Source organism: Mobula hypostoma, chromosome 4 (assembly GCF_963921235.1).
Source record: "Mobula hypostoma chromosome 4, sMobHyp1.1, whole genome shotgun sequence".
Classification (NCBI taxonomy): Eukaryota; Metazoa; Chordata; class Chondrichthyes; order Myliobatiformes; family Myliobatidae; genus Mobula; species Mobula hypostoma.
In genome coordinates, this window is record NC_086100.1 from 176,844,601 (window position 1) to 176,871,102 (window position 26,502).

Consider the following 26,502-nt stretch of genomic DNA (forward strand, 5'->3'; position numbering starts at 1 on the left):
AGAAACATTTATGAATGATTGGAGAGCGGAGATTTCAAGCTGAAAGTTACGTCCATAAACTCTTAGCGGAAAGTGGCTTCAGATTCAGGTAACTCATACAAGTTCAGTAACAAAGATTTGCCTGGCGTCAGGCACCTACAGGCCCCACTGTCAAACATCAGTACCATTCACTAGTGAATGCTACTAGGAGGAGGATGTGGAAGCTTTAGCGAGAGTACAGAGGAGATTTACCAGAATGCTGCCTAGATTAGAGAGCATGTCTTTTGAGGACAGACTGAGCGAGCTAGGGATTTTCTCTTTGGAGATAGAGATGTACAAGATGATAAGAGGCAATGATAGAGTAGACAGCCAGTGACTTTTTTCCAGGGCAGAAATTGCTAATACAAGAGGGCATAATTTTAAGCTGAATGGAGGAAAACTTAAAGGGAGGGGATCTCCTTAATATACTCGTTACCTAACACTTAACAACACATGCCTGATTTGAGGAGTGGAATTGAAATGTGAAATCGAAGTAACTTCCCCACATGAAGATGATGACTGGGCCGAGGACAGTGATCTGAGCATTTCACACAGTCCTGGGCTGAGTTGATGAGCCCCTCTTATATTCACAAGACATGATTGAGGCTTGAACAAAAGTGATCCTTAAAACAAAAATGAACTGAGCACCAACATGTGGACTAATTGTGAATAAACGGCACTCAGCATTAATGGAATAATTTTGGTAGGGACTGAGTAGGTTCAGAGCTGGGCTGGATTTTGTGAATTGAACATACTCGCAAAATTACCCATAGTGGTGAAGCACGGGTCTCTAGCACCGAAGCAAACCTGTGACCCCTACAATAAGCTCTGCTTACAGCCATTCCTTCCTATGATGTGAATTGACTTCACATTTTGCAAGATTATCCAAAATCATTCTTAAAATTAGACAAGAAAACAGGATGATGCGATACAATAAGGGAACTTCAGGGAGAAAAATATAAATCATTTCTTTAAATGCATATTTGGAATCACTTTCTGGGAGAGGCTACACATAGTCAAAAATGCAGCTGTTACAGTGAGAGAGAACAGATTAATTAATGTACATTCTCACACACGAGGCTGTTAATTTCCATTACTAAATGGAATTTTTATGAGGCTTACAGGACCACAGAGCTCCCTCTACTGGCACTTCAATTTAGTCATGATGTTCAGAGCTAATTGTTCATAATGACTCAATGAATTATTTTTAACTTTAATAATACAATTTCAAGACATTTCATTGTTCAGACTACTCTTCCAAGGAAGCAAGAATTCAATAGTAATGTTAATATTGGAAAATCCCAGTTCATTATCCCTGTTCATTTTACTGCTCTATGAAGCAAACATGTACCAAAGTTAGATTTAAAAGCAATGTCTGTCTACCAGGTCATATCTAACTACATTACCATTGGAACGCCAATCTCATTGGTGTTGATGTACATGTCTGGACAGATGACAGAGCGGGCAGCATAATCTACACGTTTTCCCATCATGTGTTTGCGGAAGAGACCCTCTTTCTTTTCCAGGATCTGAATTCATAAAGAAAAGAGCAAACATTAGAGACAAGAATTCTCACATCATATTTATAATGGAGACAGAGGCGGGGTTAAGACGGCGCTAAATGGCGACTCCTTTACTTGTATGTTCGGAAACAGTTCTATTTCTATCTTTATTTTTCCCTTTCAGGGTTCTTTTGAAGACCCTGACCTGGAGTTACACGCAGGCTTCGGTTCTTTGCAGGAATGGGACCCGTTCTCAGGGTTTCAGGACTGGCCGTTTCTTCGGCACACCAAGGGCTCGGCCTAAGAGTCCAGCTCGTATTCAGAAGCTTAACATCTCAGAGCTCTGGAGACAAGTGGATCGAGGGTCAGCGACACAGTAGGAGACCCGTGCGGGGGGTTGGAAAATCTTCTGCCATGTGCCCGAAGACCTGAGATCTTCGCGATCTTCAGGCACAGAGCTTGAGAAAAGTGATGTAACGGAATTTTAACATCGTAAACCAGCGAGTTGTTTGTTATGTTTCCCCGCTCGCTGGGAAAACGGAGACATCTCCGTCTCCCTTATTAGGGAGAGAGAGAACCTGTGGTATGTTGAATGCCAGTGTGAAATGCGAAGTCTGTGTCTTTTCTATTGTTTTGCTCACACTTGAGTGCGATACTTGCTTTTTTTTGCCGGTGGGGGGAGAGGGGAGGGGGGATTGTTGCTCGCTGCTGCTTACACGCGGTGGGGTGGGAAGCTGGAGGGGGTTTTGGGGTTCTAACATTTAACTGTCACTCACTCTTTGGGCACTTCTCTGTTTTCGTGGATGTTTGCGAAGGAAAAGCATTTTAGGATGTATATTGTCTACATTTCTCTGACACTAAATTGGACCTTTGAACTAATAATATGTTGAAAGATGAACCTGTGGATCTGTCCACAATGAAGGAAAAAGGAAGACAAGATTACAAATCTGTTAATCGTGCTTTATTTTGCAACACCACCTCAAATGCCAGGTATAATTCTAGAGCTTCTTCTCCTCAGCCTAATCAGTATTTTTAAGCCATGAGCCAGAAATATTGTTCAAACCATATTTAGTAACATGGCCAGCCCCAATAAGCATTTGCAGGATTAGAGCTTGCTTCCTCCGTCTGGAGAGTCCAGCAATGTAGGGCAGAATCCCATTATGAAAAAAATGTCTTCACTCAAGGAATTCCTGACCAAAGGACGAGGGATGCTCAGCCGTTGAGCATATTCAATGCTGAGAATTTTGGCTATGGAAAGAAACGAGAGTATTCAGGGGTTTGGTTCCAAAGTGGGTGAGACACAGAATCAGTGAATTTCTAGAATAGCAGTGTGGGTGCGAAAGGCCAGTATCTTTTATTCATATTTTGGGACTTGGGTACAGCTGACAAGATCCCCATTTATTACCCACTTCAGCTACTGGGCTGCACTTTGTGCTACAGTCCATCCAGTGAAAGTAATTTCATTGTTCTTCGGAAAAAAAGCTCCAGAGTTTAGACCCGTCAATAATGATAGAACAGTAATATATTGCCATATCAGAATGGTGGTGTATGCCTTGGAGGGGATTCCCAATGTTCAAAGGATTTCATTGCAACCTAACGAATATTGAAAGGTCTAGATAAAGTAGATCTGGGAGTACGTTTCGTATATTGAAGGAGTCTAGGACCAGAGGGCACAGTCTCAGAATTAAGGGATGTCCACTTAGAACAGAGATGAGGAAAAAATTCTTTAGCTGGAGGGTGGAAACAGCTAAGTCATTGGGTGTATTTAAGATGGACGTTGCCAGGTTCCTGATTAGTCAGGGAGTCAAAGGCTGCAGGAGGATGGGGTTGAAAGGGATAATAAATCAGCCATGATGGAATGGCAGAGCAGACTTGGTGGGCTGAATGCCTAATTCTGTTCTCATGTCTTATGGTCTAAATCTAACATTGTGTATGTTACCATAGACTACATCATGATTCATATTTTTGCAGGTATTAACAGAAAATAATACAGTAGAGTGTTATGAGTGTAAGGGGTTTCTTCTTTTATGTTACTGTGTAGTCTAATTAAAATGGCTTCTTTGTTATGTTATAATTGAAATGGCTTCTTTGTTATGTTAACTGCTGAGAAAGTCCTCCCACTAGCAGTTTGTTTGGATTATGTTACAGATAAGAGGATGAACAAACCATTTGGGATAGATAGTCATAGTCATAGCAATACTTTAATGGTCCCGGGGGAAATTGGTTTTCGTTACAGTTGCACCATAAATAATTAATAGTAATAAAACCATAAATAATTAAATAGTAATATGTAAATTATGCCAGGAAATAAGTCCAGGACCAGCCTACTGGCTCAGGGTGTCTGACCCTCCAAAGGAGGATTTGTAAAGTTTGATGGCCACAGGCAGGAATGACCTCCTATGACGCTCTGTGTCGTATCTCGGTGGAATGAGTCTCTGGCTAAATGTACTGCTGTGCCCAACCAGTACATTATGTAGTGGATGGGAAACATTGTCCGAGATGGCATGCAACTTGGATGTTATTCTTTCTGTGTGTCTGTAAGTTACTGTGATGCGCGGGTTTTTGGCAGAAGGCGGGAGAGAGAGAGAGAGACAAAGGATGGACAAGGTGCTGTGAGGCCGTTAACAGGGTCGGACCCCGAGCAGGAGTCCGAGGTCCAGGGTGTTCGGTGAGGAGAGGAGACGGAGACAGACTCGTGTGGAGCGTCTGGTCGACCACCATTATTGGTCCCAGGCGGCAGGTCGAGGTGGTCCAAGGGGTCACAGGGTGAAGAAGGAGGGTCCTGAGCTCCAACTGTTCGTGCACGAAGAGATTGAACTTTGATAAGTGTGGCGCCTTTTATTTTCCTTTTATATTTATATCTCTATTAATTATATAGTTCCAGTAATATCTATAAACTGTAATTCATTTAATCGTATCTGGTGTATTGTCTGTTATTTGGGCGGGGTGGGGTACATCACACAGCATCCACACAAACTAATTACCCAGTTTGGCGGAGCCAAGGGCTGTTTCCCTAGACAACAGTGAACTGAGCGACCCGGAGGCTTACCGGGGGGCTACACAAAAAACCATAACAAAGACTGACAAACAACCATATGCAAAAGAAGACAAACTGTGCAAGTAAAAATTAACACTAAGAACATAAGTTGTAAAGAGCCCTTGGAAGTGAGTCAAGGTCCTAGAATCAGTTCAGAGTATTGGTGAATGAAATTATCCAGAATAAAACACACAAAATTCTGGAGGAACTCAGCAGATCAGGCAGCATCGATGAAGAGGAATGAAGAGCCAACATTTTATCCACACTGGCACAGGAGTTAATAACTGTTCTTGAACCTGCTGGTGTGGTACCTAGAGCTTCTGTACCTCCTGCTTAATGGTAGTCATGAAAAGAGGGCAGATTCTGGATGACAGGAGTCTTTGATGACGGATGCTGCTTTCTTGTGGCATGTGGTGGTGATCCCAAGCATCTGCTGCCCTTGACAAGGTGATAAAAATTCACGCAGCGCTGTGGGAATAACTGAAATGAGGATTGCAGTGCATTTTAGAGATGATGTACACAGCATCCACTGTGCACCAGTGAACAAGGATCAACTTCGTTCGCCATAAACATTATCATGCATTAGAAATATGTTATTATGGTGTGCCATACAATAAAAACTAATAACATTCAACAGTCAGAAAGAACAAAGAATTACATATAAAGTTAGAGGTTAAAGTACAGATATGGAATGAAATGTACTTCAATACATAAATACCAACATGTATTTACAATGTAAACAGCAGGATAGAAAGTGGCTTAAAGTGTTTACAGTGCAGTGACTGGGATAATAGAGAGGGTGGAGTATGCTAACTGGAATGGTTGTTCAGAAAAACTTGATGAAGAAACTTATAAACTGGGGAATTTGAAGCAATTACGAATGCTTTGACCTGGAGAAACACACAAAATGTTGGAAGAATTCAGCATCTATGGAAAGGAGTAAACTGTCGATGCTTTGGGCCAAGGCCTCTCACCAGGACCACCCTTCACCAGGTTCTGACTAACGGTCTCAGCCCAAAATGCCAACTGTTTATTCCTTTCCATAGACGTTACCTGACTCGCTGAGTTCCTCCAGCATTTTGTATTGTTACTCATGGTTTAGCCTGGATGTTATTATAGCTGAGAGCTGTTGTTGCTGCTGCATTCATCTAGGAGGTGGAGAGTGTTTTATCAACACGCTCCTGCCTTTTTCTTTGTAGATAACAGATTATCTTTGTACTGCAAGACAAGGCATCTGTCACAAGGTACCCCCCGCCAGCTTCTGACTTTTAGCCAGGTCACGTATGCAGTGAGTTTCTGGTCAAAGACGACCCCAAGGATATTGATGGTAGGAACTCAGAGACAGAATGCCATTGAATGAATGAGGACTACTTAGCCACTGAAACAAGAGAAGCAGTACATCACTGGAGACCACTGAGCCTATCGAGTCTATATCAGCTTCTAGCAGGGGTATGCCATCAGAACAACTGCCTCCTCACTTCTCATAAAACAATGGATTTTATTTTTCCTTAAAACTTCAATTGATTCTGCCTCCATGACCTATACTCTACTAAACTTATACGTTTCTCAATTTCAAAGTTGCTGGTGAACGCAGCAGGCCAGGCAGCATCTCTAGGAAGAGGCACAGTCGACGTTTCAGGCCGAGACCCTTCGTCAGGACTAACTGAAGGAAGAGTTAGTAAGGGATTTGAAAGTTGGAGGGGGAGGGGGAGATGCAAAATGATAGGAGAAGACAGGAGGGGGAGGGATAGAGCCGAGAGCTGGACAGGTGATAGGCAAAGGGGATATAAGAGGATCATGGAACAGGGGGTCCGGGAAGAAAGACAAGGTGGGGGGGGGGAACCCAGAGGATGGGCAAGAGGTATATTCAGAGGGACAGAGGGAGAAAAAGGAGAGTGAGAGAAAGAATGTGTGTATAAAAATAAATAACGGATGGGGTACGAGGGGGAGGTGGGGCATTAGCGGAAGTTAGAGAAGTCGATGTTCATGCCATCAGGTTGGAGGCTACCCAGACGGAATATAAGGTGTTGTTCCTCCAACCTGAGTGTGGCTTCATCTTTACAGTAGAGGAGGCCGTGGATAGACATGTCAGAATGGGAATGGGATGTGGAATTAAAATGTGTGGCCACTGGGAGATCCTGCTTTCTCTGGCGGACAGAGTGTAGGTGTTCAGCAAAGCGGTCTCCCAGTCTGCGTCGGGTCTCGCCAATATATAAAAGGCCACATCGGGAGCACCGGACGCAGTATATCACCCCAGTCGACTCACAGGTGAAGTGTTGCCTCAGCTGGAAGGACTGTTTGGAGCCCTGAATGGTGGTAAGGGAGGAAGTGTAAGAGCATGTGTAGCACTTGTTCCGCTTACAAGGATAAGTGCCAGGAAGGAGATCAGTGGGGAGGGATGGGGGGGACGAATGGACAAGGGAGTCGCGTAGGGAGCGATCCCTGCGGAAAGCGGGGGGGGGGAGAGGGAAAGATGTGCTTAGTGGTGGGATCCCGTTGGAGGTGGCGGAAGTTAGGGAGAATAATATGTTGGACCCGGAGGCTGGTGGGGTGGTAGGTGAGGACCAGGGGAATTCCTGTTGTTTATGTTTCTCAATTTCCCTGGTTACTATCATGCAATTTTAAATTAACATTGTCTGGTCCTTGAACCAAATGATAAAATGAACAGATTTCCTTTTCCCAGGGTTTCCAAACAAGTCTTTTTTTGCTCCAAGGACAAAACTGCTTCCCCAGGCTAACCCTGCAGCAGAATTCCCTCATCCATTTAACCATTCCCCTCAAGTCTTTTCTGCACCTTCCCTTGAACATTTGTTTATCCTGAAATTAGGTAACTAGAATTGGATGGAATACCCTAGGAGTGCCCTAACCAGTGCTGAATGAAAGTACCACACAACTTCCCTGATTTGACTGCATACAATGCTTATGATCTCCAGGAATCAAAATGCACTTCACTTGCCACACTCTCAACATGTCAACTGCCATCTTCAAAGATTTATGCATGCACTCGCCCAGATTTCATTGTCCTTGTACATCCTGTCTATACCGTCCTCTGTTCTCAGGGTTGTGTATGGTAACATATATATACTTTAATAATAAAATTTATTTTCAACTTATCTTTCTGTCAGAGTATTTCATTCTCACCTGTGTGTATTAGATGTCATTTACTTCATACAGCTCCGTGAATCAAATCATGATCACTCATGCACTATCCAAACATGTAGATTGCCAGCAGAGACCACTGGATGAGAATCAGTAACTACTTCTCCCCTTCATTACCCAGGGCAACAAGCCTAAATGATCCTCTATGTTTATTCTTCCTCCAGCAAAGTTAAGCCTCAGTACAGAGTACAGTCATAGAGCGCCATAGGGCAGAAACAGACCTATTGGCTCATCTAATCCATGCTAAACTGTTACTCTGTTTAGTCCCATCAAACCACACCTGGACCAAAACCTGCATGCCCCTCCAAATCCAAAAACAGCGTCGTATTACAAAGATACAGAGGCAACAGCAATGGTGCTGAGATACAAGTTCAGCAGCAGGACAGGATTAATAAACTGGGATATGACCTGACTGAGCTCTTTAGCATCATTAAAAGTGTGTTAAAATAGACAAGAAATAGTTTTCACTTGAGGGCATGAACACAAGTACGGATGTCAATATAAAAATAATCATCAAGCATTAAGAAACCCCTTTATTCAGTGGTAAGAATGTGGTGTGGAACTTGCAAAGAAAATGGCTGAAATTAAAAGTTTAAAAGGACAGTCATTTAAGTAAGAACAAGTTGTTCTGATAGACATACATAGAGCGGAAATGGCAGCATGGACTGGTGGGGCAAAATGGACACCCACGCTACCATATATATATGTCAGCCAGGAGAGTACAGAACTACCTTCACTTAAATGTTCATGATAAAACTTTAGGACGGGAAACACCCAGCACAGATTCATTTTAAAGTGACCTACAGAACCTTTACAAGCCATGGAACATCATGGATGCTTTAAAGAGCACATCATCATTAAATCATCAAACTGTGCAGCCAGATTCAAGGAGAACCTGATCATTAAATTTGCAGATGATACCATCAGCAAAAATGATGAAACAATGTACAGGGAGGAGGTCAAACACCTAGAGAGCTGGTGCAAGGATAACAACTTGATGCTTAGTGTCACCAAAACCAAGGAGACGATTGTCGATTTCAGACGGTCTCAACCTGAGCACACACTCCTCAGCATCAGCGGCTCCACAGTGGAGAGAGTGCAAAACACCAAGTTCCTTGGGGTGCAGATCTCAGACAATCTCACCTGGTCCAGGAACACCACTGGGACTGTGAAACGGGCCCAGCAGAGATTGCACTTTCTGAGGAAGCTTAAACAAGCATCACTCCCCACTAACATCTTAACTACATTCTACAGAGGCGTGGTTGAGAGTGTACTGACCTTTTGCATCACAACCTGGTACTCCAGCTGCAGTGCTGTCGACAAAAAAGCCTTGCAGAGGGTGGTTAGGGGAGCAGAGAAGGTTATTGGGGTCTCCCTACCTTCTGTCCAAGACCTCTTTCAGAATCGATGCCTCCAGAAGACGTGGTACATCATTAAAGACCCCTCACACCCTCTCCATGAACTGTTTGTTCTTCTGCCATCAGGCAAACTTTACAGGAGCATCAAAACTAAAACCACAAGGCTACTAAACAGCTTCCTCCCACAGGCAGTCAGACTGCTAAATAGCTGCTCCACCTGACTCTGCTTTGGACACTTTTAACTTGCACTGGACAACTATAACTTGATTTTAACTGACATGTGGCTGTTGTGTTTTACTATTTATTGTTATGTTTATTATGAGTGTTGCGTTTGTTATGTTATGATTGCACTGCTCCTGAGAAACACAGTCTCATTCTGCCCTGCAGAGCTGATGTACGGTTAGAATGACCATAAAGTTTTTTGAATCTTTGAGTCTTTGAAAAACTTTCTTTAAAAAAAAATTATAATGCTTCTTAAAAGAAAATATTGCATGGTAAGGAAAAGAGAACCACACAGCATAAAGGGATCACACTCTTAATACTGATGCACTTCCCAATCTAAAAAACATTGACCATTACTAATATAACTTTGCTCTGAACCTGTTAATCAATTGATTTTAGCTAAATAGCTTGCTCTCAGCACTAATCCTATATCTCTCAATATCCAAAAATCTATCAATCTCCTAATTACCCAAGGGAACACATTTGACAACTGGCATTTCACAGCATCTTCGGGTGAAGAATTCTGAAAAGTTACTACTGACTTTCTGGGTGAAGAAATTACTTTTCAGGTCAGTCTGTAAGCCCTGACTCACAATAATATTAATGTTTTAAATAACAGTGAAAACAGATGGATGTTAGAAGGTTACAATTACCAAAATGATAAAGTACTGTAGTCTGAAGTATGACATCTGTTCGGAGAATTTTAAACAAAGCAATAATCAACGCCGCATACAGTGCAAATGAGCAACAATCCAATTAAATAGGTAAACATGAATGAAGGAGAATGCAATCAAGCTTAAAACTTTAGCTTACCTGCCGAATACCTGGAAATTTGTCAGTAATCAGCTTATCCATATCACTGTCAAAAACAATATTAACGTGGCTCTGAAGGTATATCCAGGCACTGTAGAGTTTGTCTGTCAGTGTCTGTCCAGAAATGCCAGCTAAGAAGGAAAGGTCCATCCTGGATGAAGTGTCTTCTACCTGAAAGTTCAACAGCACAGTGCTTATAATGCAGCGTGTCATTTTCTCTCCGCTGAACATATATCCCTCCCTGTCTGTCATGCTCTGTCTTCCTTCACCTCAAGCAACATGGAAGTGTAACATTTACCTCACTTGACAATTAACCTAGAATATTGGGTTAATGACATGAGATCAAATCACAAGCTCGTTAAATGGAGTTATTAAATGATAACTAGAAATAAGCTTTGGTACTAGTGTAAACAAATCAGGTAGAAATTTGTAAAAAGGGTTGCGCAAGCAGCACAGACTGATAAATTTACTTCTGTTAAACCAGAAAATTGCTGCAAACACCCAGTAGGTCAGGTACCACCCGTGCAGAGGAAGACTTATAATTTGGGTCAATGAGGTTATATCAGACATATTTGAGGTAGTCCAATCACAAACAAGAGAAAATCTCCAGATGCTGGAAATCCAAGCAACGGACACAAAATGCTGGAGGAACAGACAGCACCTATGGAAAAAGAGTACAGTCGATGTTTTGGGCTGAGACCCTTCATCAGGACTGGAAAATTAGTTGAGGAGTCAAAAGAAAGTGGGGGGAGGGGAAGAAGAACCACAAGGTGAGAGGTGAAACCTGGTCGGGGGATGCGGAAGGGTGAAGTAAAGAGCTGGGAAGTTGATTGGTGAAAGAGATACAGGGCTGGAGAAGGGGGAACCTGACAGGAGAGGACAGAGGGCCTTGGAAGAAAGAAAAGGAGGAGCACCACCACAGGGAGGTGATGGGCAGGTAAGGAGATAGGTGAGGGGGGAAATGGGAATGAGGAATGGTGGGGGGGGGGCATTATCGGAAGTTCGAGAAATCGATGTTCATGCCACTAGGTTGGAGGCTACCCAGACATAATATAAGGGGTTGTTCCTCCAACCTGACTGTGGCCTCATTGCAACAGTAGGAGGCCATGGATTGACATGCAGGAATGGGAATGGGAAGTAGAAAGGGAATGGGAAGTAGAATTGAAATGGGTGGCTACAGGGAGATCCCACTTTTTCTGGCAGATGGAGCGTGGGTGCTTGGTGAAGCAGTGTCCCAATTTACGTTGGGTCTCACCGATATACAGGAGCCACACCGGGAGCACCGGATACAGTAGATGACCCCAATAGACTAACAGGTGAAGTGCCGTCTGACCTAGAAGGACTGTTTGGGGCCCTGAATAGTAGTGAGGGAGGAGGTGTAGGGGCCAGTGTAGCACTTGTTCCACTTATAACAACAAGTGCCAGTAGGGAGATCAGTGTGGAGGGAAGACTGGACAACAGAGTCACGTAGGGAGCAATCTCTACGGAAAGCAGAAAGTTGGGGGGGGAGGATGGAGAGAAAGATGTGCTTTGTGCTGGGATTTCGCTGGAGATGACGTAAGTTGTGGAGGATTATGTGCTGGTCGTAGGGGCTAGTGGAGTAGAGGGTGAAGACAAGAGGATCCCTATCCCTGCTGGGGTGGCAGGAAGATGGGGTGAAGGCAGGCACGCGCAAAATGGAAGAGATGCGGTTGAGGGCAGCGTTGATGGTGGAGGAAGGTAAGCCCCTTCTTTGAGAAGGAGGACGACATCTCCCTAGTTCTGGAATGGAGAACAGACGTGGCGGAGGGAGAGGGATTGAGAGGGGGGTGGCATTTTTACAAGCAACAGGGTGAGGAGGTGGTATCGTCCAGGTAGCTGTAAGAGTCAGTGGGTTTATAACAGACATCAGTGGGTAAGCTGTCTCCAGAGAAAAAGACAGATCGAGAAAGGGAGGAAGGTATCGGAAATATACCAGGTAAATTTGAGGGCAGGATGCAAGTTGGAGGCAAAGTTGATGAAGTTGACGAGCTCTGCATGGGTGCAGGAAGCAGCACCAATGCAGTGGTCGATATAGCGTAGGAAAGGTTGGGGAGTGATACCAGTATAGACTTGGAACATAGACTGTTCCATGTAGCCGACAAAGAGGTGGGCATAGCTAGGACCCTTCCGAGTGCCCATAATTACACCTGTAGTTTGAAGGAAGTGGGAAGAGCCAAAGGGGAAATTATTAAGTGTGAGGACAAGTTCCACCAGACAGAGGAGAGTGGTGGTGGTGGTGGTGGTGTCCAGAAAAAAATGGAGTGCTTTGAAGCCTTCCTAATGGGGGATGGAGGTATATAGGGACCGGACATTCATAATCTGAGGTTGACCAAGTCAGTGCTATAGGGGAAAGAGAGTTCAAGACCATAGCCTGAGGTACATACAGATTTCAGGATGCAACAAGAATTGTGATTCGTCATTCTCTCAGTACCTTGAGTATACTGCATCAGGTATGGAAAGAGTGAAATTTCATTTGAAAAAGCAATTGACTTTAAACATTCATTCTATTTCTCTCTCCACAGAGGCCACCCGCCTACCAAGTGTCCCCAGAACTTTCAGCTTTTATTTCTGGAAACAATCACCAAGTCAGGCAGCTTCTATGGAGCAAGAAAAACACAAGCAATATTTCAAGTCAGGGAACTGCTGAGGAGAAGTTAGAAATCACGAGTCCTAGAAACAGTGTTTGGGAAAAGGTGGAGAAAACACAGGATCTGTTGTAACAGCATGGACAGCAAGAAAGGATGTTGAAAGCTTGTTAATTAACTGATCTGTCTAGAGGAGAGAGAAATAGGAAGAATAGTAAAGAAAAGAAACACAACAATGTTGGAGCATTCAGACATGAAACATCACGAAGATGCAATCACAGAGTAGGCACGCAAGCGGCTATAATTCATTAGGAGTTTAAGGAGATTTGGTATGTCACCAAAGACGCGAGCAAATTTCTGCAGATGTACTGTAAAGAGTATTCAAACTGGTTGCATCACACCCTATTATTGAAGCTCCAATGCACAGGGTCAAAAGTGAAAGAGGACAGAAGGCCATGGAAGAAAGAAAAGGGGAGAGGAGCACCAGAGGGAGGCAATGGGGAGGCAAGGTGAGAGAGGGAAGAAGGGATGGGGAATGGTGAAGGAAAGGGCGGGGGGGAGGGGAGTTCCTCCCCGCTTTTCCTTCTTCCTCTCCTATCAGACTCCCCCTTCTCTAGCCTTGTATCTCTTTCAACAATCAGCTTCCCAGCTCTTTACTTCACTTATCACCTTGAGTTTCTCTCTCCCCTCCCCACCTTTTAAACCTACTCTTCATCTTTTTTTCCAGCCCTGCCGAAGGGTCTCGGCCCAAAACTTCGACTGTACTTTTTTTCCCCATAGGTGCTGCCTGGCCTGCTGAGTTCCTCCACCATTTTGTGTGTATTGTGAATCTCCATCTGTTTTCAGCTACAAATGAGCTGAAAAGGGTATTCTAAGACATTTGAACCATCAGTCTTTTTGTACATGAGAAACAGCAGTCGATGACAGCCGTAAGTGTACATAGCCAAGACAAACAGTAACTGACTTTCACTTACATAAATAAACTTAAAATAACAACTCCTTTCTTACCGGTGTTGCTATCTCCTCCGTCTGATTAGGCGGTTCAGGCTTGACCTGTTCCTGTGCTATTAAGGTCAGCAGCTTATGTATCACTTCCACATCTTTCATCACTGCTTGTAGATTTACAGTTTGCCCGTTGGTGAACATCTGGTCTCCAAGCCGATTAACTGGACGAAATCTGCCAAATACAGTCATAACGATACCCAAACCATGAGACATTTTACACGAATATAGCACAAGTAAAGTTCTACTTCATCATCAAAATAAAAATTACTCCCAACAGTTAAAACATTCCACAAATTTGTCACTGATATATCTTTAATATGCCGTAGAATGGTTAAATTAAGCTCTACCTTAAGATGTAATAATGCAATCTGCAAGACAAGTTCTCTTTTGGAGATAATCTTACCTGGAAGGAGGAACAACCAGAAGATCAAGAAAAAACATGTCTAGGTTCCAGCTGGACTTTGAATCTCCATGCATTTTCAAACCAGGAAATAGATACTTCAGGAAGAAGCCTAATTGAAATAATAAATTGATTTTAATTAGGGCATTGATACATATTTTGCCATTATTTTCAAGGCTTTCTCTCCCTTACCATGTGTAAGTAGTATAGCAAAGTTATTTTTGAACTAGTTTTGGATGCAAGTGTTACAGTTGTATCTGCCTAAAATAGGGAGCACTGTAGGCATATACTTGACAGCTAAAATGAAACACAGAGAGACAATAGACAATAGGTGCAGGAGTAGGCCATTCAGCCCTTCGAGCCAGCACCACCATTCACTGTGATCATGGCTGATCATCCACAATCAGTACCCTTTTCCTGCCTTCTCCCCATATCCCTTCACTCCGCTATCTTTAAGAGTTCTATCTAACTCTTTTTTGAAAGAATCCAGAGAATTGGCCTCCACTGCCTTCTGAGGCAGAGCATTCCACAGAACCACAACCCTGTGTGTGAAAAAGGAAAGTTTCCTAAACAAAAGAGATTCTGTAGATGCTGGAAATCCAGAGTAACACACACAAAATGCTGAGTTCTTCCAGCATTTTGTGTGTGTTACTCTGGATTTCCAGCATCGATGGAGAGGAATAAACAGTCAATGTTTCGGGCAGAGGCTCCTCATGAGGAAAGTCTCTTTCTTCTCTACACTTGCTTCGAGAGCACCAAAACTGAATTTGGACATCCCAATATCGAACCCAATGTGTTAATTTGGCATAATTGTGACTTTCATTCAACCACAGGACAATGAGCTGAGTAGGCCTATTTTATTGGCACATTTAAGACCACAAGGAAGAGCAACACATTGAGAGCTATGCATTAAACATAACCTGTACTGTGCATCATACAAGATACTGGAGGAACTTAGCGGATAGGGCAGCATCCACAGGGGAAAAAGGACAGTCAACATTTCGGTTAAGACCCTACATCCGCACTGAAAGGTGGGAAGATAGATAGCATAAAAAGGTGCAGCAAAGCAATAGATAGACTGTTGGCTCATTATGTGCCATGTCATGTGATGTGGGCGATCATGGTCTTTCCACTAGCATGATTGTTCTTGGCAAATATTTCTGCATAAGTGGTTTGCCATTGCCTTCTTTTGGGCAGTGTCTTTCAAAGATGGGTGATCCCAGCTATTATCAATACTCTTCAAAGACTGTCTGGCATCAGTGGTCGCATTACCAGGACTTGTGATATGTAGCAACTGCTCATACGACCATCCACCACCTGCTACCATAGCTTCATGGGACCCTGATCAGCGGGTTAGGCAGGGGACTAAATAGATACATAGAGTTGAAATTCCAGCGTAAGCTGGAAGATGATAGGTGGAGGTGACTAAGGACTGAAGATGATGGAATCTGATAGGACAGGACAGGAAGGTGGAGCATGGAATCAGGGAGAGAGACGGGGACAGGAGGGGAGGAGAAACAGTGAGAAGATGTATCGGTGATGGACAGATAGAATGGGCAGGAGAGGGGGAAGAAACCAGGTTTCGGGGTCAAAGGTGAGCAAGATGCATGCATGCTTCCCATCCAACCAAGGGGAAATCATTAAATTCCTTAGCATGGACATTACAGCCTCAAGCTTCTAATCCTAATTCGAAGTGGGCGCTGGCCACTAGGGTAGAACCAACACCAAAGCAGCAAGTATGCATGCATCTGAAAAATAACAACAGCTTTATCCTCCAATCAGAATTCCACTGCCTGATTTACAGAAACCATACATACTGAATTCCTGTAATATTAAGTTCAAAGGCCCAGTGTATGTTTATTTGTTCCTACAACAGCAGAACTAGTTTCCCCTCTCTCCACTTTTAGTAACTGTCCATTCTTATCAGCCTGAAGGGTCTTGGCCCGAAGCATCAAATGTACTCTTTTCCATAGATGCTGCCTGGCCCGCTGAGTTCCTCCAGCGTTTTGTGCATGTTGCTCATCAGCCATCTCTGCTTTCGATCCGATCCATTACGATGCTGTGGAGGTACAGTTACCACACTGAGAGACTCTTGTTTTAAGTTCTAAATTATGGGCATCTTTAAAAACAGGACTTGTTCAACACCTGGGGACGGCCTGTATTATCACTTCTGCTTTCATTCCTCTACTAAATTTTCTCCCTCCAACTTATTCAAACAATTATAACATGGTTCAAATCTCTTGAAGTGCACTGTAATCACTTATCATAAATACAAGACATTCTGCAGATGTTGGAAATCCAGAGTAACACATACAAAATGCTGGAGGAATTCAACAGGTCAGGCAGCATCTACGGAGAGGAATGAACAGTCGACACTTGTGAAATATTTACCATCATTGTTCCACAGTTCCATCACATGGTCTTTTGCAGTGATAGGTGTCAGGAACCCTCGTTTTCCGAAGAGTGAATCATCAATACCTCAGCAAAAGATAATAAAAAAATTACATGCTTACTTAAAAGCATGTTAAAATAATTTTTAAAAACATGATAAAATCATTAAAAACAAACACACAAGGACTGCTAAAAGAATTTGCATTTTTTATGCTTTCTGGGTACCAAAGTACATCCCACAAGTGAAATGATGTTTGATAAATTGGTTAAACTTCTTTGAGGGTGAATAAGAGTGGATAAAAGTGAACAAGTGGAGTTAGCATGCTCAGATTGACGAAAAGCAATCAATAACATGCCACATAAAAAAAATTATAGCACAAGAATGCACAAGGTGGGGTGATATATCGGCAGAAAGAGGTATGGCTAATATAAAGCAGAGAATCAGGATAAATAGATTATTTCCAAACTGGTAACTGACGCCATGGAGAATGGAGCTGAGACCTCAACTAATTATTCTTATTAATGGTTTGAATATATTGTTGCCAACAAATGTGCTGAAGATACAAAGGGAGGGTAGTAGGCAAATTGTGTGGGAGACACAAAGAGCCTGCGAAAAGTATAGAGGCAGATTAAGCAACTATGCAAGTTGACAGCAATGGGGTACAATGTGAAGAAATGCAAGGAAGAAAGCATGTGGCAAATTATATTTAAACGAAGTGAGTCTACAAAGTGGTGCATGGAAAAAGATCTCGAGATGCACAGAAAGTCAACGCACAGATGTGCTGTGTCAGGTAATTAGGAATGTAAATGGAAGATGAGCTTCATTACAAGGAGCACGGAGCATAAATCTGAGGAAATTTTGCTGCAACTCTATTGGATACTGGTTAGACAACACCTGGATTATCGGGTACAGGTTTGATCACCTTGTTTAAGGAAAGATATAAATGAATTCACAGCAGTGCAGAGGCAGCTCACAGAGTTGATTTCTGTGGTAAAGGAGCTGCTATACAAAGGCAGACACAGTAGGTTTGGCCTATGTTCTTTTGAGTTTGGAAGAATAGGAGGTGATCTAGATTATTTTATTTAAGATTGCAGGGGATTGACAGGGTGAATATCGAGAGGATGTTTCTCCAGATGCGAGTACCTGGATGTAGGGGCATTAGTTAATTGTTGGAGATTGACAGATTGCTCAATTCAGACAGAGATGAAACACAATGCTGCAGATGCTGTAAATTTAAAATACTGGAAATATTCAACAACCAGGCTGCATCTGTGGGGAAAGAAACAGACCCACTTTTCCAGGTGAAAGACAAAAGAAGCTCGCTAAACTGCAGGGAGGGGTGAGGGATGTCTCTGATGGAGTAGAACTCGTCTGACCATGAGGATAAACTATAAATAAGAGCATCTGGTTAATGAGTTAATGTAATAGTTAGAGAGTGAGAACCTAGACAATTGAATGTGGGAGTTGTGAAACGCAGAGCAGGTCATGCACAGCAGGTCAGGCCAGACAAACTCTCAACTCCCAAAGAAAACAAAGCAACAAGCAAGCTTAGCCAATGTCACATATGGACAACTGATAAAGCCAGAAATCAGGCTACATGAAGTCGTAAAATTCAATATCAAGTACAGACAGCTGCCATGTTCACTGGTGAGAGATGAGGTGCTGTAACTCAAGACTGCATTGAGCTTTGAAGTAACAGCACTGGAAGCCACGGAATATTAAGTCAGAGTGGGAATGGGATGGAAATTGTACTGGGAGGCACCAGGCAAGCTCATGTAGTCCGAACATCAGTGACCCTCTGATCCACTCTTCTGATCCCACTGACCTTCCTCCACCCACTTCTTGCGTCACTTTCTCTTGAAAGCCCAGGTGATACAACAGTTGTCATTTCAGCTCTTCCCTTCCCACCAACCAGGGACTAACGAAGGGTCTCGGCCTGAAACGTCAAGTCCTGATGAAGGGTCTTGATGTGTGTTGCTTGAATTTCCAGCATCTGCAGAATTCCTGTTGTAATGCATTCAGTATTCACAATATGGTCTCCTCCGCACTGGAGGAGCCAAATGCAGAACCGGTGATCGGCTTGGTGGTACACCTCCGTTCAACCGAAGGGATGATCCCAGAGCTTCCTGTTGCCAGCCCGTTTTAATTCTTCATCCCACTTCAACCCATCGGTCTGTGGTCTCCTCACAGCAACAACAAGCAGTCTGCTGGAGGAACTCGGCAGGCTGCACAGCAGCCACCTGAGGAAAGGGACTATCGACGCTTCAGGTCAAATCCCTGCATCGGGTCTAAGTGCAGAGGGGAGACGGCCAGTATAAAGAGGAGGGCAGTGAGACAGAAGCCTGGGGCGACTGGTGGACTACGGATGGTGAAAGATGACAGACAGGTTGTGCCGGGTAGGGGAGGGGAAGGGAGTGGGGTGAGTTTGGGGAGACAGATGGATAGTAGGATGAGGGCGGACAATGAGAGAAAAAAAAACAGAGAAGTGTGAAGGCTAGAGACGTGCTGGAGGGAGAGAAGCAGGAACATCAAAGAGTTGCAGCACCTCATCTTCCACCAAGTACATTGCAGCTTTCCAAACTCATTATTAAATTCTACAACTTCAGGTAACTTGATTTCTGTCTGTATCCGTCACCTACTGTAAGGCTGGCTCGCAGCAGCTGCAGTACATGAACGGAAAGCACGACACAAATCTACATTTGAAGAGCATTGCACTAATGGAGATATGGAGAAGCCAGCTTCAACACTTAACATTACTAAGGGCACACTTGTCCCATTTACTTTTGTGAACTGTGAAAGACGCAACAGTCAGGTTAGCTTTACTGAGCTTTACCTCCGCTTTCTTGCACTATTGCATCAGTATTTTTTCTCGACCTGACTTTGAGTGCAGCTGAGGGGTACGTCACAATGAGCTTGCTGTTGTGTTCCTTTCGTACAATCGATTTTCCAGCTCTACAAAAAAGAAAACAAAGTTTTATTAAAAAACTCCATCTGCCATACCATCCAATGTATAAAACAACAGTACATCTGTGAATCTCAATTAAATGTTCTGAAAGGTTAAATGAAAGTGTTGCTTCGGACATTTAGTATCATTCTTCTGACCATTGTTTCCTTCAATATAAATCTGAAGAATCTGATATTCAGTATGGAAGCAGAGCCATCATCCCACCATCTCTTTGCTGACTATCATGCCTGATGATACTAATCCCATATGCCTGTTGCCACTGCATGGCATACTGAGCCTTGAACACACAGGTAGCTCTTAAATACTGTCACTGCTTCTGAATCCAGCAGCTCCTGTGGCACTTTATCCCAGATACCAACCACAAAGTGTGATAGATTTACCCTGCATTTACCATGAAACCTCCTCCCTTACACCCATGGCCCCTAGTTTGGACACCACATTTCTCCATTTCCCCCTGGGCTACATACACAAGAGGATCATGGAATTATTTCTTCACTGTTTGGATAGGAGAAATCACAAAGTAAAATTGATATGGACTCAGCAAACCTTCCTACCAAACTCAGCATCACAGCCACATGCCACTGTTACATTCCCTTTTCTCAAGTGCATAACTGCATCTCACTCACACACGGTAAAGGAGAGTGCAGAACAAGATGATAGAGCTAGAGTCCTAGAACAACTTACACTCAGTGGCCACTTTATTAGATACTAGCTCCTGTACCTAATAAAATGGCCCCACTGAGTGCATGCTCATGGTCTTCTGCTGCTATAGCCCATCCACTTCAAGGTTCCACATATTTACATTCAGAAATGCTCTTCTGCACACCATTGTTGTAAAGCTTGGTTATTTGAGTTACTGTTGCCTTCCAGTCATCTTGAACATTATGGCTATTCTCTCTCATTAACAAAGCATTTTAGACTATAGAACTGCCACTCACTGGATATTTATTTGTTTATTGCACCATTTTCTGTAAACTCCAGGGACTATTGTGCATTAAAATCCCAGGGGTCAGCAGTTTCTGAGATACTCAAACCACCCTGTCTAGCACCTACCAACATTCCATGGTCAAAGTCACTTAGATCACATTTCTTCCCCATTCTGATATTTGGTCTGAACAACAACTACACTCTTGACCATCCCTGCATGTTTTTACACATTGAGCTGCTGCCATATGATTGGCCGATTAAACATCTACATTAATGAGGTGTACAAGTATACCTAATAAAGTGCAGATTTCCTTTCTTAAAATACTACCAGAACCATTCACTTCTGAAAAAAAATTGAAGAGCTGCTGGTAATTTCCAAAGACGAAATCACCACAGTATAAATGACCAATTCTCTCCCTCAGCAAGGAAATCAAGGCCAAGTTGACTGGCTTTCAACAAAGACATAAATGCAAGAAATTCTGCTGATGCTGGAAATCCAGAGCAACACACAAAAAATGCTGGAGGAACTCAGCAGGTCAGGCGCTATCAATAGAAGGGAATAAACAATCAACGACAGACACCTTCCTTTGGAGTATTGTGAGCATGCGAGCCTCTTATCTAAGAAAGGATGTGTTGACATTGGAAAAGGTTCACAAGAGGTTCACAAGAATGATTCCAGGAATGAAACGCTTATCATATGATGAGCTTTTAATGGCTCTGGGTCTGTACTCACTGAAATTTAGTAGAATGTGGGGGATGGGGGGAAAATCTCATTGAAGTCTATCAAATGTTGAAAGGCATAGATAGACTGGATGTGGAGAGGATGTTTCCTATGGTGAGGAAGTCTAGACCCACTGGGTACAGTCTCGGAATAGAAGGATGTCCATTTAGAACTGAGATGAGGAGGAATTTCTTTAGCCAGAGGGTGGTGAATCTGTGGAATTTGTTGCCACAAATAGCTGTGGAGGTCAGGTCATTAGGCATATTTAAAGTGGAAGTTGAAATATCCTAGATTAAAAAGGGTGTCAAAGGTTATGGGGAGAAGGCAGGAGAATGGGTATGAGAGGGAAATGAATCAGTCACGATGAAATGGCATAGCAGACTTGGAGGGACAAAGGGCCTCCTATATCTTATGGATAGGCATGATCAGCTCCTGGAGAGCTTTCCCCTCATTCCCCTTTAATTCAATTTTACTCTCAGCCTATATTTCTATGCTGGGATTTCAGGAGTAATTTGTTAATGTCAGGTTTTATTTTTTTCCCTCAGCAACTGTACTAATAGAGCCATTTTAACCTCATCATCTGTGCAGAGTTTATTGCTTAGCTGGTAATCAATTATTTGTTTTTATCTCATGGAACAGGCCCCATGATGGCCAAGAACTTATCTATTACTTCTATTCCTCCAACTGAAGTCAAATCATTTCATAAAAAGCACTGAATCAAGCCTTGAATTTTTGAAGAGCCAATGTTAAGGCAGGAGAATTTGCATGTCTTGCTTTAAAAAAAAATGTAGGACTAATTCCTAACACATTCAACATCTTCAATTACAAAAGAAATTTTGTGCGTAATGTCAAAAATAATAACGTTTTATCTCAAACAAGACAAAATCTGCAGATGCTAGAAATCCAAACAACACACACAAAATGCTGGAGGAACTCAGCAAGCCAGGCAGCATCTATGGAAAAAAGTACAATCAACGTTTCAGGGCAAAACCCTTTGGCAGGACCCTCCAGGATTTTGTGTGTTGTTAACATTATCTCAGTTTTTTTTTTAAATGCTATTCCAACATACAAACAATACATCACATCACTTACTTGCAGTTTGGACACTTCCTTGATTTCATGTGTATTTTCCAGAAATCCCTTATTAACTTATCCTTGCAGTCAGTCACATTTTTCACCTTGTAACAAAACAGATCTACAATGTGATGTCACCAATAAAATGTACAAATACAAAGAACACTCAATATTAAATATAGAACATTATAGCACAGCAGAGATTTTTCAGCCTACGATATTATGCTAACCTTTTTATCTTCTCTGAGATCAATCTAGCCCTTCCTTCCAACATATCCCTCCATTTTTGTATCATCCATGTACCTATCCAGTTAAGAATTTCTTAACTGCCCTTAATTTATCTGCTTCGACCGCTACCCCTGGCAATGCATTCACTGCCGTCTGTAAAAGATTTACCTGTAATATCCCCCACTATATTTTGCTTAAAATTGTATTCTGGTTAGTTTAGCTCATATTTTTTTCTGTACACTCGTGGTTCTTTCCTTCTCTTTTCCCAAAAGACTATTTGTTAATGTCAAATGAGAATTCCCTCCATGAAGAGATACACATAGGGTGAATACATGCACACATTTTCCCCTGAGGTTGGGTGAGACTAAAACCAGAAGTCATTGGTTTAGGGTGAAAGTTGAAATATTTAAGGCAACTTCTTCACTCAGAGGGTGGTGCAAGTGTAGAACGAGCTGCCAACAGAAGTGGTGAATGCAGATTCCACTGCAACACTTAAGTTTTGAAAAGTACATAGATGAGACAGGTATGGTCCAGGTATAGGCAGATGGGACCAGGCCAAAAAACAAGTCAGCACAGATTAGATGGGCTGAGGGGCCTGTTTCTGTACTGACTATGATTCATGACTGCTCTATGATTCTGTGTTTCAATTGCCTGCAGAATGCCTAACTAACAGGAAGGAAGTAACAAGAACAAGGTATCAGGGAGCTTCTGCTGGACATTGATCTGAACAAAAATCTTCTACTTGGTAAAATGAAAGACTCTCCCATGATGCTTATGAAGTATTAAGATATGGGGCAAGAATTACAACAAACATCTGGAAGGAGTATTTTAAATGGTTGACAGTGTGGCACATCATGTGAGAATTGGGAGGAGAAAGACAAGAACTGCTGGAATTATTTAACAGTTGACATTTTGGGTCGAAGAGGGTCTTGGCTCAAAACATCAACTGTTTATTCATTTCCATAGAGGTGAATTGATAAAGGTGCACAAGGTGATTAAGAGGCATGGATTGAGTGGATAGCCAGAGACTTTGCCCCAAGGCAAAAAAGGCTAATACCAGGGAGCAGGTGATTGGAGGAAAGTATAATGGAGGGAGGGGGGCAGAGGGGCAGGGGAAATGTCAGAGGCAAGTCCTTTACACAGAGTGGTGGGTGCATGGAACACCCTGCTGTGGGTGGCAGTAGAGACAGATACATTAGGGGTATGTAAATAAACTCTCAGACAGGCACATGAATGATAAAAAATGGAGGGCTATGTAGAAAGGAAAGAAAGGGTAGATTGATCTCAAAGAGTAGGTTGAAAGGTCGGCACAGCATTGTGAGCCGAAGGACCTGTACTGTGCTGGACTATACTGTTCTACATAGGTTTTTAAAGTGTTAAACTTCTGGGGTGGGACAGAAAGAAACTAAGTATTGGCATGGTCTCTTCTCCAGGTAAAAGGAGAGTGAGAGAGCAATTGAAACAATTTCATTCTTGTACATCCCTTAAAGTAAGACTATTGGTATCACCAACTACCCAATGAAAAAGGGAAGGAGTGATTGAAGATAACATGCAAAACAGAAAGACACCAGAGTTGCAATGAAGCTCAACGACCGCTGAATAAAACCCAATTACTGCTCAGAAGTATTGAGTCAAGACAGACATTTACATATTAACTTATATATATTTTATACATTAACAGGGGAAGCAGGTGTTGCTTGCAAAGGACCATAAGACCATCAGACACAGGAGCAGAATTAGACCATTCAGCCTATCGAGTCTGCTCCACCATTCCATCATGGTTGATGCAGATCCCATTCAGCCCCATATCGTGTTTAATGACCTTCTTGAATTAGCATTGACTGAGCAATGCTCTTGGAATGAAAAATCAATAAAGCTGCAGATTCCAGAAATGAGAAATAAAAAAAAAAGAATGCTGGAAACACCCAGGAGCTGGCTCCAATTGGATGAACTGGAATCAGAGAACGGAGTGCAGCCGGACATAACCTGAACTGTGGCCAGTTTGGGATGGCTGATAATTGTAGTGGAAGAGAAAAGGAGGATGTAAGAGATCATAAGGAGTGGAAGAAAGTGCGGACAGGTAGGAAAAATGGAAATAAATGAGAAAATGATAATCATGATAGAGAACAATATTGACTTGAAGGACTTTAAAGTAATGTTTAGGTTTAAACAAGCGAGTGAGGTAAATGCATTGAGTCCAAAGACACTAACAATCTAAAGAAGGAAATTTAAATATGCCAAAGATTCTGAGTGATGGAGCACTGTTGGTTGTTTGTGAAAATCCAGAGCACAGGGACAAAGTTATGAAGTAACTAAATATTGTCAAAAGAGAGTTATAGTAAAGTGTGTTGGGGGAAAATGGTGTTGAAGGGGTGACAACGGGAATACCAATTGGAGAAAACTTATAGGAACTAAAGAAACGTATCAAAAGGAGGATTGTTGATTGAAATAAAAAGATTGAAAGCAGTGAGGAATGAAGAAAAGGTTGAGAGCACATATGTTATATTAACATTTCAGGGCTCAACCGTACCAGGAAAAGTAACAACTGGATTCATGTGTTTTAGTATCAGAGCCTATGTTCCACCACCACTTAGGTTATAAATGTCAGAAATATGGGCTCATAACGGCTGTGTGTAAAGGAAGGCAGAGATATGGAGGAGCATATAATGGATGAGCAGTGGAGATGGGTAAAATGTTATAATTGTGGTGGGTGAATACAGTAGCCTATAGGGATGTGAAAATAGGACAAGAGTAAATTTTAATGCAAGTTCTGAATCAGAAATCGATTTAATATTAGTTACAGTACCTTTGGCAGGAAAGTGTAGATGAGAGGTTTCTAAAGAAACAACAACAGGCAGTGATCATTACCCTGTACTATGTCAAATAGGAATAGAAATAGTGATAGACGAGGAAAATGTGCTGGAACGCTGGCTATTTGGAAAGACTGACTGGGGATTAACAGAATATTGAAATCAATCAGGATGTGGATCTTTTACGTGACACAATTGTAGAAAGAATGATGACAGTGGCAACAATAAGTATACTAAGCTAAAAAGAAAATGGTGGACAAAAGAATGTGGGGAAATAATAAGAGATTGTAATAGAGCATTTAGAATGTTAAAGTGGGCACAAAATTTTCAAAAATTAATCAAGTATAAAAGGATACAAGCAATAGCAAGAAAAGCAATTCGAAAGGTGAAACAGGAATATTGGAGTAAGTTTTGTGACTCCAGAGGAATACAAACACCCATTGATAGAGTTTGGAAGATGATAAAAAGAATGAACGGTATCACCAGGGAAATTGGATACCCAGTGTCATGTGATGGAGAGAGAGTTGCAGTATTGAATGTAGAGAACTGGTACATACTTTTGGTAAAATACACAGTTCTGATAATACAAGTAATGAAGGAAAAGGAGAAGAGAGGAAACATGATAAGAGAAAGTGGAAGCATTAAGTACAGGATGGAAATTTTAAGGGTACATTAAATGTGATGATCATCATGACAGAATTCAAAGGTGTTCTTAGAAAAGAAAAGAAAACATGCCCTAGCAGGGATCAGATAAGTTATGTTATCTAATTTGAGTAAGAAAGGGAAGGAAGATATTTTGAAGTTATTTAACCGTGTATGGGAAAAAGGAAACCTTCCAGAAGCATGTAAAGGAGTACGTAAACTAAGCAAAAATGCTAGCAATCCAGCAGGTTATTGACCAATAGCATTAACCTCACAAGTATGTAAAACCATGGAAAATGTTTATTAAGAGAATTACATATTACATTGAAACTAGATGGAGTATTTTTAAATATCAGAGTGGGTTTAGGAGAGGAAGAGGAACCATGGATCCAGCTCCATGTCTAGAACATGAGAGGAGGGCTCAATTGAACAGAGAAAGCGTAGTAGCAGTCTTTTTTGATGTAGAGAAAGCATATGATACCATGTGGAAAGAAAGTTTGATCATCTAATTATATAAATTGGGAATTAGAGGTCAAATGCTAAATTGGATAAAGGATTTTTAAATTGGTAGATCTATCATGGTGCGAGTGCGGAAATCTATGTCAAAAAAAACACAAATTGTG

The 26,502-nt window shown here is 42.2% G+C and overlaps 1 protein-coding gene across 1 annotated transcript in view; it reads right to left on the bottom strand.

Moving 5' to 3' along the window:
• Window positions 1–26,502, bottom strand: part of polr1a (RNA polymerase I subunit A) — a 185,396-nt gene that overhangs the window by 145,941 nt on the left and 12,953 nt on the right. The window contains exons 5-11 of the mRNA XM_063047054.1: window positions 22,218–22,303; window positions 19,346–19,464; window positions 16,512–16,598; window positions 14,124–14,232; window positions 13,724–13,892; window positions 10,110–10,280; window positions 1,425–1,547 (exon numbers count right to left, since the gene is read on the bottom strand). Coding sequence (XP_062903124.1) covers window positions 1,425–1,547; window positions 10,110–10,280; window positions 13,724–13,892; window positions 14,124–14,232; window positions 16,512–16,598; window positions 19,346–19,464; window positions 22,218–22,303 — 864 coding nt within the window. The remainder of the gene's footprint in view (window positions 1–1,424; window positions 1,548–10,109; window positions 10,281–13,723; window positions 13,893–14,123; window positions 14,233–16,511; window positions 16,599–19,345; window positions 19,465–22,217; window positions 22,304–26,502) is intronic.